The sequence below is a fragment of the Hyaena hyaena genome, unplaced genomic scaffold, assembly GCF_003009895.1.
Source record: "Hyaena hyaena isolate Hyena2069 unplaced genomic scaffold, ASM300989v1 scaffold_1428, whole genome shotgun sequence".
NCBI lineage: Eukaryota > Metazoa > Chordata > Mammalia > Carnivora > Hyaenidae > Hyaena > Hyaena hyaena.
The window spans coordinates 168418-181816 of NW_024082051.1; the positions used below are offsets into that span (position 1 = coordinate 168418).

Genomic DNA, 13399 nt, shown 5'->3' on the forward strand with positions numbered 1-13399 from the left:
ACTCACCTTGAGCCCTGGTAGCCCCTGAGCTTGGCTCCTGGCCAGTCAGAGCTCCTGCCCACGGCAGGTGGGGCAGTTTGATTGTGCAGCTCCAATGAAGCCAGACAGTTACTGTGATGACACAGAATGTGGGAATGTACGATCACAGCATGTAGAGAAAGCTGGCCGTAATAGCCACCGAAAAGTGGAATATAGATCTCATTACAAGATTGTGATAAAACCATTTGTACCATAATTAAGAAATAATGTAAAATAGTCAGAAATAGACTTAATAAGAGAGTAATAGATGGTAGTTTTTACAGTTACATCTGTACTGTGGTCAGAATGAGTATCTAGACATCTTAGCAGAGAACGTAAGTGACTTACATAGCTGCGTGTGGCAGAACTTCTCTTTGATTTATTCAGATTTTATTTTCTGTTGTTTTCTGTTTTTTCAAAAGACAGGTTGAGCTCTATTGTCCTTCATGTTCACAGCCTGCTATGGGTAAAAGTGCTTAAAATTTGGCCCTTGCCATCAAAGAGCTTAAAATTGCTCTGTTTATCCTGACATATAGGTATATTTTCTCAACAAGTGAAACTTTGACTCTTAAAAATCACTGCCATATTTTCAAAGCATAGAAAGAAAAGTTTTTCTTTGTAATAGAACTAAAGTTGTGTAAGGGTCCTTTCCTAAATAACCCAAGATGTTTGTGGATGGTTTTACTCATTTGCTTCGGTTCCCCTTCAGTGCCTATATTATTAAGCTATGATATGGTTGAACTTACATAAGAAAAAGGGGAGGTCAAGGAATTTATATCCCTTAAATAATAGCCTTTAATTAAGATGCACAGGATCTGGCCTGCTGAGTGGGCTTCGTAATGCCTGTCGAGTCTTCCACCTCCGATCCGTTATGTGGGGCTGTGCTCTGGCTGGCTGGGGGCTGGGGGCTGGGGGACAGTTCAGTAGGTGGTGCTGCTGTTTGTGAGTGTGTTTGTGCATGGGCACTGTACTGTCCTACAGCATTAAATGCGGGTTTTGTTTTGTTTTGGACAGTGTAAATCATTTAGTTAAACTTTATACTCTGAGGGATGAAACGATATTACCTCTGTTATAAAATTATCTTTTTTGTTAAAAAACTAGGTCAATAAACATATAATACTAATATATTAATAATAACCAGTTATATATCTCCTTTGGAAATATATTTTTATACTTGAGAACAGGTACAGTTCAACAGTGTTGTGATGCCATTGATCACCTAAGGCGTATCATTGAAAAGAAGCACGTATCTTTAAACAAAGTGAAAAAACGACGTAGGCCACGGTAGGTGATATTGCTTCCTTTTTAAATTTTTTTCCAGCATAAAACTAATTCTCAGTTAACGAAAGAAAATCTGGAAGGAATATGTGGAAACATAGAGAATTTAAACACAGAATGTGTGGAAATAGGAGTAGTCAATGTCTAGGACACTAAAAACTTGTGTTTGAAAATACTTGGTTTAAGGTATAAATTTGTAAATGAAACATTTATTTGAGTACAGATTTAGTGTGGAATTATTTGACTAGAAAATGCATGAACTCTTGTGGAGTAAATTTGAAATATAAGAACTGAGGGGCACCTGGTGGCTCAGTCAGTTGGGCGTCTGACTTCGGCTCAGGTCATGATCTCACGGTTCGTGGGTTCGAGCCCTGCGTAGGGCTCTGTGCTGATAGCCAGCTCAGAGCCTGGAGTCTGTTTCAGATTCTGTGTCTCCCTCTCTCTCTGACCCTTCCCTGCTCATGAGCTCTCTATCAGAAATAAATAAAACATTAAAAAAATTTTTGAAATATAAGAACTGAAATATTGAAATAGTAGCATTTTAACAGTCATGGGAATTTAGAATTATGAGATGAAGCTACCTAAAGACAAAACTGCCATATTAGCCAGTGGTATCCAGTCTTCTCTCTTCTTTCCATCCTAGCAAGGTCTCTCAGCAGGACGGGGTGTGCCATGAATAGCCCCTCCAGATCTGTGGGTCTGTGCAGGGTGTCCAGGGTATCTCCTGGCTTCTACCACTCTGGAGGAGTATTGGCACATGTAAATTGGATATTAGTATTTCCTCTGTTGTTTTATTTTATTATTATTTTTTTTAAATGTTTATTTTTGAGAGAGAGAGAGAGAGAGAGAGACAGAGTGCAAGTGAGGGAGAGGAAGAGAGAGAGGGAGACCCAGAATCCAAAGCAGGCCCCAGGCTCTGAGCTCTTAGCACAGAGCCTGATGCAGGGCTAGAACCGAAAAGCTGTGAGATCATAACCTGAGCCAAAGTTGGAGGCCCAACCGACTGAGCCACCCAGGTGCCCCTTCCCTCAATTGTTTTAAAATTGATTCTTTCAGATCATGTTGTTAACTTTTGACCTCTCTAGATCATTGGTCTCAATCTGAAGCAGTGATCAGACTTACTTGAAGGTCTTGTTAAAACACAAGTTGCTGGGCCCTGGCCCTAGAATCTTTCAGTATGTCTGGAGTGGGGCCAATACCTTGCATTTCTTCCAAGTTTACAGATAATATTGATGCAGCCGGTTCAGGGGCCACAGTTTGAGAAGCATGACTTTATATCTCAGAACCCCTTTTGTTTTAAGATACATTGAAAAGGAAACATGAACCTTTTAAATTTTAAGAAACGTTTTTAAACTTTTTTCCTCAAAAAGAAGGTAAACAGCATTTAGACCTATTTAACCGTGACATTTGATTGTATACTAATGATAATACATTAAAAATAAATTGAATGCCTTTTGATGAGGTTTCTACATGTATTAGTATGGCAGAGTTGAGTTTATGATTTCTAGATTCTTGGGTTAGCTAAATGCTAAATGTTGGGACGCGCATTAAATACAGTATGTTATCTCCGTATAGAGGATTTCCACCCGGGGCATCATTGTGCTTACTAGATGTTGTCCACTGGCTGTTAGCCCACTGTGGGAGGCCCCAGACGGAATGTCGACACAAATCCATAGAACTGTTTTATAAATTCGTTCCTCTATTGCCAGGTATTGTGATCTTTATGTCTTATAAATCATGGGTCTTGCTTTTACCAGTAGTTTAGAGATGTGTACTTATTTAAAATGTAACCTTTCCATTATTCAGATGAATATACCAAATAAAATGTTCCTAATAAAAAGATAAGTATGTTCAATAACCATTATGGGTCATTTGCGTGACAAAGGATAAATTATGGGCTCTACATTTCACAAAGATTTACAGAAAGAAAGAAAAAACTGCTAATTTGTTATCTGTCAAATGATAATGAGGAAGTAAATTTAGAATATCCCAGTATCTTTTTTATTCTACTGCATTTTTGCTTTTCTGTGTTATTTAAAGGAAATGAAGAAGGGTTGGGTAACCATTGCAGTTGTTAACATGATACTCAGTTAAGATTTAGAAATTTTATTAATAGTTAATGAAATACTGCAGTTTTTAAAAGTTTTACCATGTGATTAATAAGAAATTGCTAGACTCCTAGCACTCTCCACAATAGCTAAAACATGGAAAGAGCCTAAGTGTCCATCAACGGACGAATGGATCAAAAAGATGTGGTTTATCTATACCATGGAATACTACATGACAATGAGAAAAAATGAAATCTGGCCATGTGTAGCAACATGGATGGACCTTGAGGGTGTTATGCTGAGAGAAATAAGTCAGGCAGAGGAGGACAAATATCATATGTTTGCAAGTATAGGAGGATTAGGAGGAACTTGACGGAGGAACAAGGGGGAGAAGAAGGGCGGAAATGGTGGGGGAGAGAGGCAAACCATGAGAGACTCTTGAATGCTGACAAAAACTGAGGACTGATGGAGGGGGGGGGGGGGGGGTGATGGGCATGGAGGAGGGAGGACACTTGTGGGGATGAGCACTGAGTGTTATGTGGAAACTAATTTGACAATAAACTGTTTGTTAAAAAAAAAAAAAGAAAAGAAAAGAAATTGCTAGACTCCTAAATCTAAATGATCTCAGATTACTGTGAGACTAAAGGAACACAGTGAGCCTGTGCTTTTTAAATCACTATTACACTAAGCCATTAAGTTGTACTTATAGACTTGAAATAATTACTAAATTTCTTAGGAATAAATGTATTTGTTCTATGTTCTCCAGTAAGTCCAAGCCAAGGTTTCGGAGCATAGGTTAGAGAAGCTGTGCCTCAGGACAGACCCAGGCCCTGACCCCCCTCGTGGAGTGCACTGTGCACACGTCCAGAACCAAGACAGACCCAAGCCCTGACCCCCCCGTGGAGTGCACTGTGCATGCGTCCAGAACCAGGACAGACCCAGGCCCTGACCCCGCCATGGAGTGCACTGTGCATGCGTCCAGAACCAGGGCAGACCCAGGCCCTGGCCCCCCCGTGGAGTGCACTGTGTACGCGTCCACAACAAAGATGTGCTGTGGTGTGTGATTCTGGATAAGAAAAGTGACAGTGCACTACCAATCGTGAGAGAGCGGTTCTTTTTAGAAAATGGGGTGGAGTACTACTTTGGGGCTTTTTCCTCATAGAGAAAGAGGCAAAAATTACTTGGTGTAGTTCTGAAACTTTGAAGATTCTACATTTTGTTATACTGTGGAATATATTGTGATGCTATATAAATCTATAGCATATATTATGATTGTATTTGTACTACATATTTTATTTGGTATACAAATATGTAGTATATATTTGTCTATTATAATTATATGTATATAGTGGTAATGTGCAATTGGATTTTTTTAATGTAGAGAATTGTTTTAATAACATAATTAGTATTTTATATTTGTTTATTGCTTTTAATTAACAAAGTTAGTTTCTTTGTTTTTTTTTTAAGTTTATTTATTTATTTTGAGAGAGAGCATGAGCAGGGGAGGGGCAGAGAGAGAGGAAGAGAGAGAGAATCCCAAGCAGGCTCTGTGGTGTCAGCACAGATCCCACTGTGGGGCTTGAACTCACAAACTACAAGATCTTGACCTGAGCAGAAACCAAGAGTTGGCTGCTTACTGAACTGAGCCACCCAGGCGCCCCTACAAAGTTAGTTTCCTTACATTGTCATTCTCACAACAGTCCTGTAACGTACATGAAGATTGGATGAGGTGCAAGGGTGGGGTGTGTTTTCCTTATTTCTAAAGGAAACTTGGCCCAGATATTATGTCACAACTGCTAGTTGGCCGGCCCTCCCTCCCTCCGGGTTGGGTCTCTGGTTCTCCTGTAGCCCACACAATTTCCAGTGATACCAGCCTCACTGGTCCTGTACATTTCTCTTGTTCTTAATTGCCTTCAGTAGAGGCCTCACGTATTTTTAATGAAGTAAGTGGAGCTCTGCCTCTCAGAATTGTTTCTGTTAAAGAAGGGATGCCAAGTAGTAGGTGAACCTTGCTTACCACCAACATATACTTTGCATAAAAGGGGTGAGCGTTCCTTGGCTTATCTCCTCTGCGCCCTCCCAATTGTGCATCTGCCTCTCTCTCTGCTATATTTAACTCCTAATGATGTTTTGGGTTTTTGTGAAATTTTGGTTTAATTCCAGTCAGTTAACATACAGTGTTGTATTAGTTTCAGGTATATAGTATAGTGGTTCATCACTTCGTATATTACCTGGTGCTCATCATAAGTGTACTCCTTGCCCACCACCTGTTTATCTGCTCCTCCCACCCCACTCCTGTCTCATAACCATCAGTTTGTTCTCTATATTAAGAGTCTGTTTCTTGGTTTGCTTCTCTTCTCCGCCACCCATGTTTGTTTTGTTCTTAAATTCCACACATGAGTGAAACCGTATCATATTTGTGTTTTCTGACTTCACTTGGCATAATACTGTCTAGTTCCATCCATGTCATTGTAAATGGCAAGATTTCATTCTGTTATGTGGTTGAATAATGTTTATATCATGTCTTCCTTATCCATTCTTCAGTCAGTGGATACTTGGGTTGCTTCCATATCTTGGCTGTTAATAATGCTGCTTCCAGTGATTTTTTTTTTTTTTTATTTCTAGGAGAGAGAGAGAGAGAGATGGCGTGAGCAGGGGAGGGTCAGAGAGAGAGGGAGTCACAGACTGAAACAGGCTCCAGGCTCTGAGCTGGCAGTCAGCACAGAGCCCGACGCGGGGCTCGAACCCACGAACCGTGAGATCATGACCCAAGCGAAAGTCGGACGCTTAACCGATTAAGCCACCCAGGCGCCCCTGCTTCCAGTGATTTTTAAGGGACAGTGTTAAGTGTCTCTTTATTGATTGATTGAATGAGAGAGCGAGCCAGCAGGGGAGGGACAGTGGGAGAGAGAGAATCAAGCAGGCTTGGTTCAGTACGGAGCCCAACGCGGCGCTTGATCCCATGGCCATCAGATCATGTGTGACCTGAACCAAAATCAAGAGTCAGCTCAGCCACCCTTTAGTGCCCTATAAGACTACACTGTCACCAGGGGTGCTAGGCAACACCCAGATCCGTGGGATGAAGTGACAAGCACAGGCATGTCCCTGTGACATGTGTCAGGGGCTTCTGACTTCTGATATTCCTGTGGATGGAAAGCCAGAGTCACAGAAGCTGTAGTTTTGGGAAGGAGAGTGAGAAGGAGGCAGGGATCTGGGAAGATTCCTAGCAATTGGAATGTGCTTTCCCAGGCCCATGTCTTCTCTGTGTCCCCTTGTCCTCTCCTTTCTCTATACTGCCTTTTTCTGTCCTTTCTCTTCTACAACTCTTAGCATGTGAGAGAGAACTTAAATATTTTTACTCAGTATTTTATTTTCTTTGTCAATTTTTAGTGAAGATAGTAAAAGATTTAATAATATTTCTTTCTAAAGCAAACCCTAAAAACAGGTTATTGAAACTTTCCTTATATAGCTGTGATAGTTTTTTTTTTTTTAACACAATAGGAAAACTATTTCTTATACATCAGAAATACATTATTGTTTTCCATTCTTCCTTTAACTTCAGTAGCATCAGGATGATTTGACCTTTGCAGTCAACGATTTCAGAGCGTGCAAAATAAAATTTAATGTTTTTTCATTAAATTTAATGTTTTTTTATTTTCAGTTTAGAAAAATATTAATACCAGAAGAAAAAATGTCTTTTAAAACAGATAATTTGACTCTTTTATTTAATAAAAATTGCACTTACTGTGTGATATAAACACTTTTTCAAATATTTACTACTTCAGTTCATTGATCTTTGTAGGAACCTCAAAGGTAAGTACCGTTATGACAAGAAAACCAAGACACAAGAGAAGCAGGGTCTGCACAGCCAGGATGTAGGACAGGGACTGGAGAGTCGCAGTGCTCTTTTTTGTGTTTATTCTTTAAATTACTCCTAAAAAATGAGGGTAATAATTTTCAAGAAAAAAGGCAAGGGAAAGGATAGGATATTCACAACTATGCAAATGGTATCCAGCCATTTATATAATGTTTAAAGTAACTGAAGAGAATGGCTTTGATGGAAAGACCTTCTTGGCAGTAGTTACAGTGAAAGAAGTTATGATTACTGTGGTTAAAAAAAATTATCTCCTATCATTCTGAAATTTTACTGCTCTGGTAGGTACTTTATATGGGACTCTTTAGGGAAGCTATATTTGAAATACTGTGAAATTGCCAGTCTTGTTCTGCTCTGATTCTTTTTGTTAACATATCAGACTTAATTCTGGCTTTATTATTATTATTTATTACAGTGATTAATTTTAATTATGTGAAAGCTATTTAAAGTGTGTTTTAATCTTGTTTCTTTTTTAAGGCAACAAGTCACCTTCTTTGTGGCTGAAAGATATCCTCAAGAACAAAGATACTTCCTTCCTCATAAACACATTTGAGGGGGGAGGAGGGGGTTGTGATCGGCCGTCAGGCATCGTTGCTCAGCCCACGCTCCTCCATCTGCAAGGGCCGTTCAGCCTGCGAGCTACCCTGCAGTGGATGGACATGCTCCTGGCGGCCCTAGAGTGCTACAACACCTTCACTGAAGAGAAAACCCTCGAGGCCCCTGAGATCCTGGGTATGTATAACCTGTGCTCCAAGTTACTATGGCCCAGTTCTGCCTGGAGCCACTTTGGGCAGAACAGCACTGGGGTCTTTGACTAGACAGATGCCACTCTCAGAATCATCATTAAAGTGGTGGTATTGGGTGGTGTTTGTTTAGTTTAGTACCTGCATTATTCCTTGAGCTTATGTGAGGCCAAGAGTCTGGTGTACACGAATGAGGTTGTGGGAACCTGCCTAGCATCTATCTGTTCTGTGCCCTGAACAGGTCCTTGAAGACCCTCTTATCAAGTAACCTTTTGACTTTTTCTTTGCTTTAGCACATTACAAGACTTCCTCCTGGGCACCTGGCTGGCTCAGTCGATAAGGCATGTGGCTCTTCATCTCAGGATTCGAGCCCCTTTTGGGTGTAGAGACTACCAAAAAAAAAAACCTTTAAAAAAAAAAAAGTGTGTGTAAAATAGAAGAGTTCTTCCTAACATGAGGCTCTGTGATCTTATGTTTCTGAGTAGCATGTCCTCATTTTTCTTAAATTGTCCTGTTCCTTAGCATTTTTCCTGTAGTATGATGACAACAGTGTTGTCTGCAGAGAACAGAATGCAGGGCGGAGTGTTTCGTGTGCTCCTGGGCCTGTGCTGGGAAGGCGATGGCAGGCTTCATCCTTCAGGTGATCTGAACAGGACCTGGGTCCTGGAGGTGCATCTCTCTGGTCCAGAGCATCGGGGGCCAACGGCAGCTGATACTGCGCATGGGCTTTTGAGGCTCTCTCGGAAGTGGGGATTCCACCTAAATCCTCTCTCATGGGCTAAACACGCAGCTTGCCATGCAGATCGTGTTATGTTATTTAAATGATTTTCAGTGTAGACAGAGCATCCATTCTGGTGGTGCTGGTTGGCTAAAGAAACTACCAGTCTCTCTTTAATTCTGTTGGAGGTGAATGAAGTCTGTGTTTTGTAAATTTGGGAAAAAGAACCAGGTTGTCTTATTGTCTTTCTTTTAGTTTGAGAAAGTGGGAACCATCCATGGTGGGGAGTGTGTCATGTGTGCACGCACACACACTGGGGTTGGGAAAGCAGATTTTATACGATTTTGAGAAGATCTGACTCTGTAGTATGGGATTCTGCAAGATTTTAGTATGGGATTCTCAGAGGGATGGGTCAGAAAAGTTCTGAAACTTTAAAAATAGCAATAGTAGCTGTTCAGTTGCAAGTAGTACCTTAAATTTGTTGTTTTAAGAGAACTCCTATATCATTCTGAAAATTTAAAAAACAAAAAAAGTATAGGAAATATGTAAAACCTTTTCCCTGATTTGCATTCTTTAGTGACAAACATTAAGACAGGTTAGTGTTTACTTTTTTAAACTTTTTCTATGCATATAATATATATATTTAAAACATTTCTTAACATAATGGGATCATATGCATGCTTTGATATAATTTGATTTTTAAAATGAAACTTTTAAACAGAAACTTAAAATACTGGATGTCTTTTTATGTCGGTATATATAATTGAGCTAATTTAAATGACCATGTAATACCTAATTATGCAACTGTCTCACAATTAAGCAGTCTTCAAACCGTTTTATTTATATACCTTGTGAGGAGTGGGAGACATTAAAAACAATGTACCTTCTTTCAGACTTAACCAAAAAAATCCTCTTTGCTTTAAGTAATTGAAAAAGTTAATTTCTGTCGTGTGTCATAAGTATGGGCATTTAACATAAAACTGTTAACATTACTTAAAAAAACATGTTCAGTGGAGCCTAAATACTATAGAGGTTTTTTATTTAACATCTTTATTTTTATTTAACAGCTTTAAAATAGTTTCTTTACTGGAAATTTTGCAAGGTGCCTGAATTATTATTACCATTCCATACCCTTCACATTTTTTATCCTAAGTATTATATTATTATGCTTATGTTTTTCTTATAACTCTACATCTTTGCAACAAAACAGTCTAGATAAGTTTCTTCTGTGTTGGGTTATCATGACCTTTGTTATTAGGGCACATTCTGTGTATTACCACTATAACTATACATGTTTTGATAAATAATTACCACATATAAAAAGTAAAATTATATGGTTAGATTTGTTTTTGTTTTATATAGGTTTTACTAAAAAAAAAACTTGTTCACCTAAATAAGTGCCATATTTGAATAATGCCAAAATGTCCACCTTTTTTTCCACATTTAACATCCCTGTGATTGGAATGTGTCATACAGCCCATTGTCTACTGGATTTAAGGGTATTAGATTCTTAATGGATTTTCTCTCACTTCTTTTGAATATACAGTGACCTGTCATTAGAATTATTTTTTTTTAAAATTTTTTTTATGTTTCATTTATTTCTAGGAGAGAGAGAGAGAGAGAGAGACAGCGTGAGCAGGGGAGGGTCAGAGAGAGAGGGAGTCACAGACTGAAACAGGCTCCAGGCTCTGAGCTGGCAGTCAGCACAGAGCCAGACGCGGGGCTCGAACCCACGAACCGCGAGATCATGACCTAAGCGAAAGTCGGACGCTTAACCGACTAAGCCACCCAGGCGCCCCCATTAGAATTATTTTTAATGATCTGTCAAGTTGGCAATTTGATGAACTAAAATTTTATGAAAACGAAGAATTGGAAATCCTCAGACTTATAAAAGGATCTCTTCTTCAGTCCTTTACACTCTCTTTCAACACGTACCCCACTTTTTAAAATTGTCCCTTTGTTTGGGAGGTCCTTGCACGCTGGTATAAAAAGTACAGAGAGACTGCAGAGAGGAGAAAGGTGTTTTGTCTTTCTTCCTGTAAGCAGACAGGGCTGATCATGAAAGGAGTGGAGATGGGAGAGGAGAGCCGGCACCTTCGTGCTTTCAGATTGGCGACTTTTATGACAAAGTCCATTTGGTAGTTGATGCAGTTGTTTCCATAAAAAGACCACTGCCATAATTTGTCTCTTCGTTGCTCCTTTGAGGGATATTTAGGTTGTTTCTGTTGTTTCATTATTAAAAGCTGCTGTAATGAACATCCTTACAAGCTCATCTTTACAATTCTGCCATTATTTCATTAGGATAAAATTTTGATGCTGGATCAAAGCATATGAGCTTTTTAAACATTTGATAGAAATTGTCATGATTTTTTTTAAAGCTTTTTAAGTTTGAATTTTGAATAAAAGTATACCATGCCTATACTTGAAGGAATTTTACATTAATCTTAGTGAAATTAAAAGGAAGCATATGGTAATATTTGAGTGAAATTTTTTTCTAGGTACTGAAACACAGTCTTCGCTTTGGAAAGCAGTGACTTTCTTTTTAGAAAGCATTGCTATGCATGATATTACAGCAGCAGAAAAGTGCTTTGGCGCTGGGGCAGTAGGTCACAGACCCAGCCCACAAGAGGGAGAAAGATACAATTACAGCAAATGTACAATTGTGGTCCGGATTATGGAATTCACCACCACGCTGCTCAGCATCTCCCCAGAAGGCTGGAAGGTAGGGTCACTCCTGCTGCTCTGTTAGTCTGAGGTCAGTACTTGGCACTCAAAGAGTACTTTCCAGTACCCATTGAAAGTAGTTTTGGCTTCCATAGAACTTTCCGTTGCTGTAGGAGTTCTGTGTTCTTGCAAGTAGTAAAGTTCTGTGTGTACTTGAGATTCTTACTGTGTGAATAAAATACAAAGTTTTTCTAAATGTTTTTTTGGATATTGCATTTTATGCTATGATCGATCAAACATTTGCCTTAGGAAATGTACATTAGCAAATATTTGTAAATGTATCTGTGAAGCTTATTATATAAACAAAGTTCAGTCAGTCCCTCCAGTTAGTACATACTGAGTGCCCGCTGTATACCAGGCTCTTTACTGCATGCTGTATGCCAGGCTGTCTGTAGGTACAGCATTGCCCTAAACCAGGAGCCATAGAACTGTGGTCCACAGGTCAGATCCCACCTACTGCCTGCTTTTGTAAGGAAGGTTTTATTGGAACCTTCAAGTCCATTTGTCCATGTATGTGCATGGCTGATTTCACATTATAATGGCAGGTAATTAAGTAGTTGCAGTGGAGACCATAGGGCCCACAAATCCTAAAACATCTGTTGTCTGACCCTTTACAGAGAAAGTGTGCCAACCCCTGCCCTAGCCAGGCAAAAGTTCCCAGTTTCACGGACCTTACATTGTGAAAATCTAAATGTTGACTAATGGATGTGTCTTTATTCAAATCATCTTTTGCAGCTCCTTGAGAAGAATTTATATAATAACACAAACCTTATGAAACTCTTGGTAAAAACCCTCTGTGAGCCCTCAAGCGTAGGTTTCAACATTGGTGATGTCCTAGTTATGAATCATCTTCCTGATGTTTGTGTGAACCTGATGAAAGCACTAAAGAAGTCCCCATTCAAAGACATCCTGGAGATGCACCTCAGGGAAGAAATAACAGCACAGAGGTGGGCATCAGATCATGCTGGGGACCAGTGTTATGGTGGGATTCATAGCTGTGGCTGCCATAGTCCCATTTCCTGAAGTAAAGGATCTCATCTGTGGGGCGTTTGATGCAGAGGATCTCATTAGTTGTTTGAAAATCATCTGTTTAACAAATGCCTTCCCTGCACAAGTCTCAGATGTGGCTTAGCCCCATGTTGATTTCCGAGACTGGATTAGTGCTTTGGCCCCTTGTTCAGTGTGAGCCTGTGTCCCCTTTCCCAGGTCATGTAGTGAATTTGAGTGTCAGGTAGTCAGTTAACACACGCGTAACAGAACACACTCAACTTTTCAATGTATCCTGCTAATTTGGTGAGATCAGCACTCACCTAGTTTCTTTTTGTTTCTGTCACAGCATCGAGGAGCTTTGTGCCATTGACCTATATAGCCCTGACGCTTCTGTGGATAGGGCCAAGCTGGCTTGTGTCCTGTCGGCTTGTAAACAGCTTCATAGAGCTGGTTTCCTGCATGTTGTCTTACCATCTCAGGTAACCAGAGCCAGTTTGTTTTTACATTTCTCTTAGCTTTATTAATGGAAGTAGTCCATTTACTTATATATATACCTATATATATACGTTTTAAACATCCTGGGGTGCCTGTGTGGCTTAGTCGGTTAAGCGTCCGACTTTCACTTAGGTCATGATCTCGTGGTTCGTGGGTTCGAGCCCCGCGTCAGGCTCTGTGCTGACTGCCAGCTCAGAGCCTGGAGCCTGTTTCAGATTCTGTGTCTCCCTCTCTCTCTGACCCTCCCCTGCTCACGCTGTCTCTCTCTCTCTCTCCTAGAAATAAATAAAACATTAAAAAAAAAATTTAAACATCCTGTCTGTATGGGTATGCTGAAGTGGGGGTTACAGAATCACTTGTTCCAGGGGCGCCTGGGTGGCTTAGTCGGTTAAGCGTCCGACTTTCGCTTAGGTCATGATCTCGCGGTTCGTGGGTTCGAGCCCCGCGTCGGGCTCTGTGCTGACTGCCAGCTCAGAGCCTGGAGCCTGTTTCAGTCTGTGGCTCCCTCTCT

At 40.1% G+C, this 13399-nt stretch overlaps 1 protein-coding gene across 1 annotated transcript in view; it reads left to right on the forward strand.

Moving 5' to 3' along the window:
• Positions 1 to 13399, forward strand: part of PRKDC (protein kinase, DNA-activated, catalytic subunit) — a 191052-nt gene that overhangs the window by 56033 nt on the left and 121620 nt on the right. The window contains exons 29-34 of the mRNA XM_039223651.1: positions 1203 to 1302; positions 2872 to 3005; positions 7696 to 7950; positions 11178 to 11401; positions 12139 to 12350; positions 12740 to 12872. Of these exons, the coding sequence (XP_039079582.1) occupies positions 1203 to 1302; positions 2872 to 3005; positions 7696 to 7950; positions 11178 to 11401; positions 12139 to 12350; positions 12740 to 12872 (1058 nt within the window). The remainder of the gene's footprint in view (positions 1 to 1202; positions 1303 to 2871; positions 3006 to 7695; positions 7951 to 11177; positions 11402 to 12138; positions 12351 to 12739; positions 12873 to 13399) is intronic.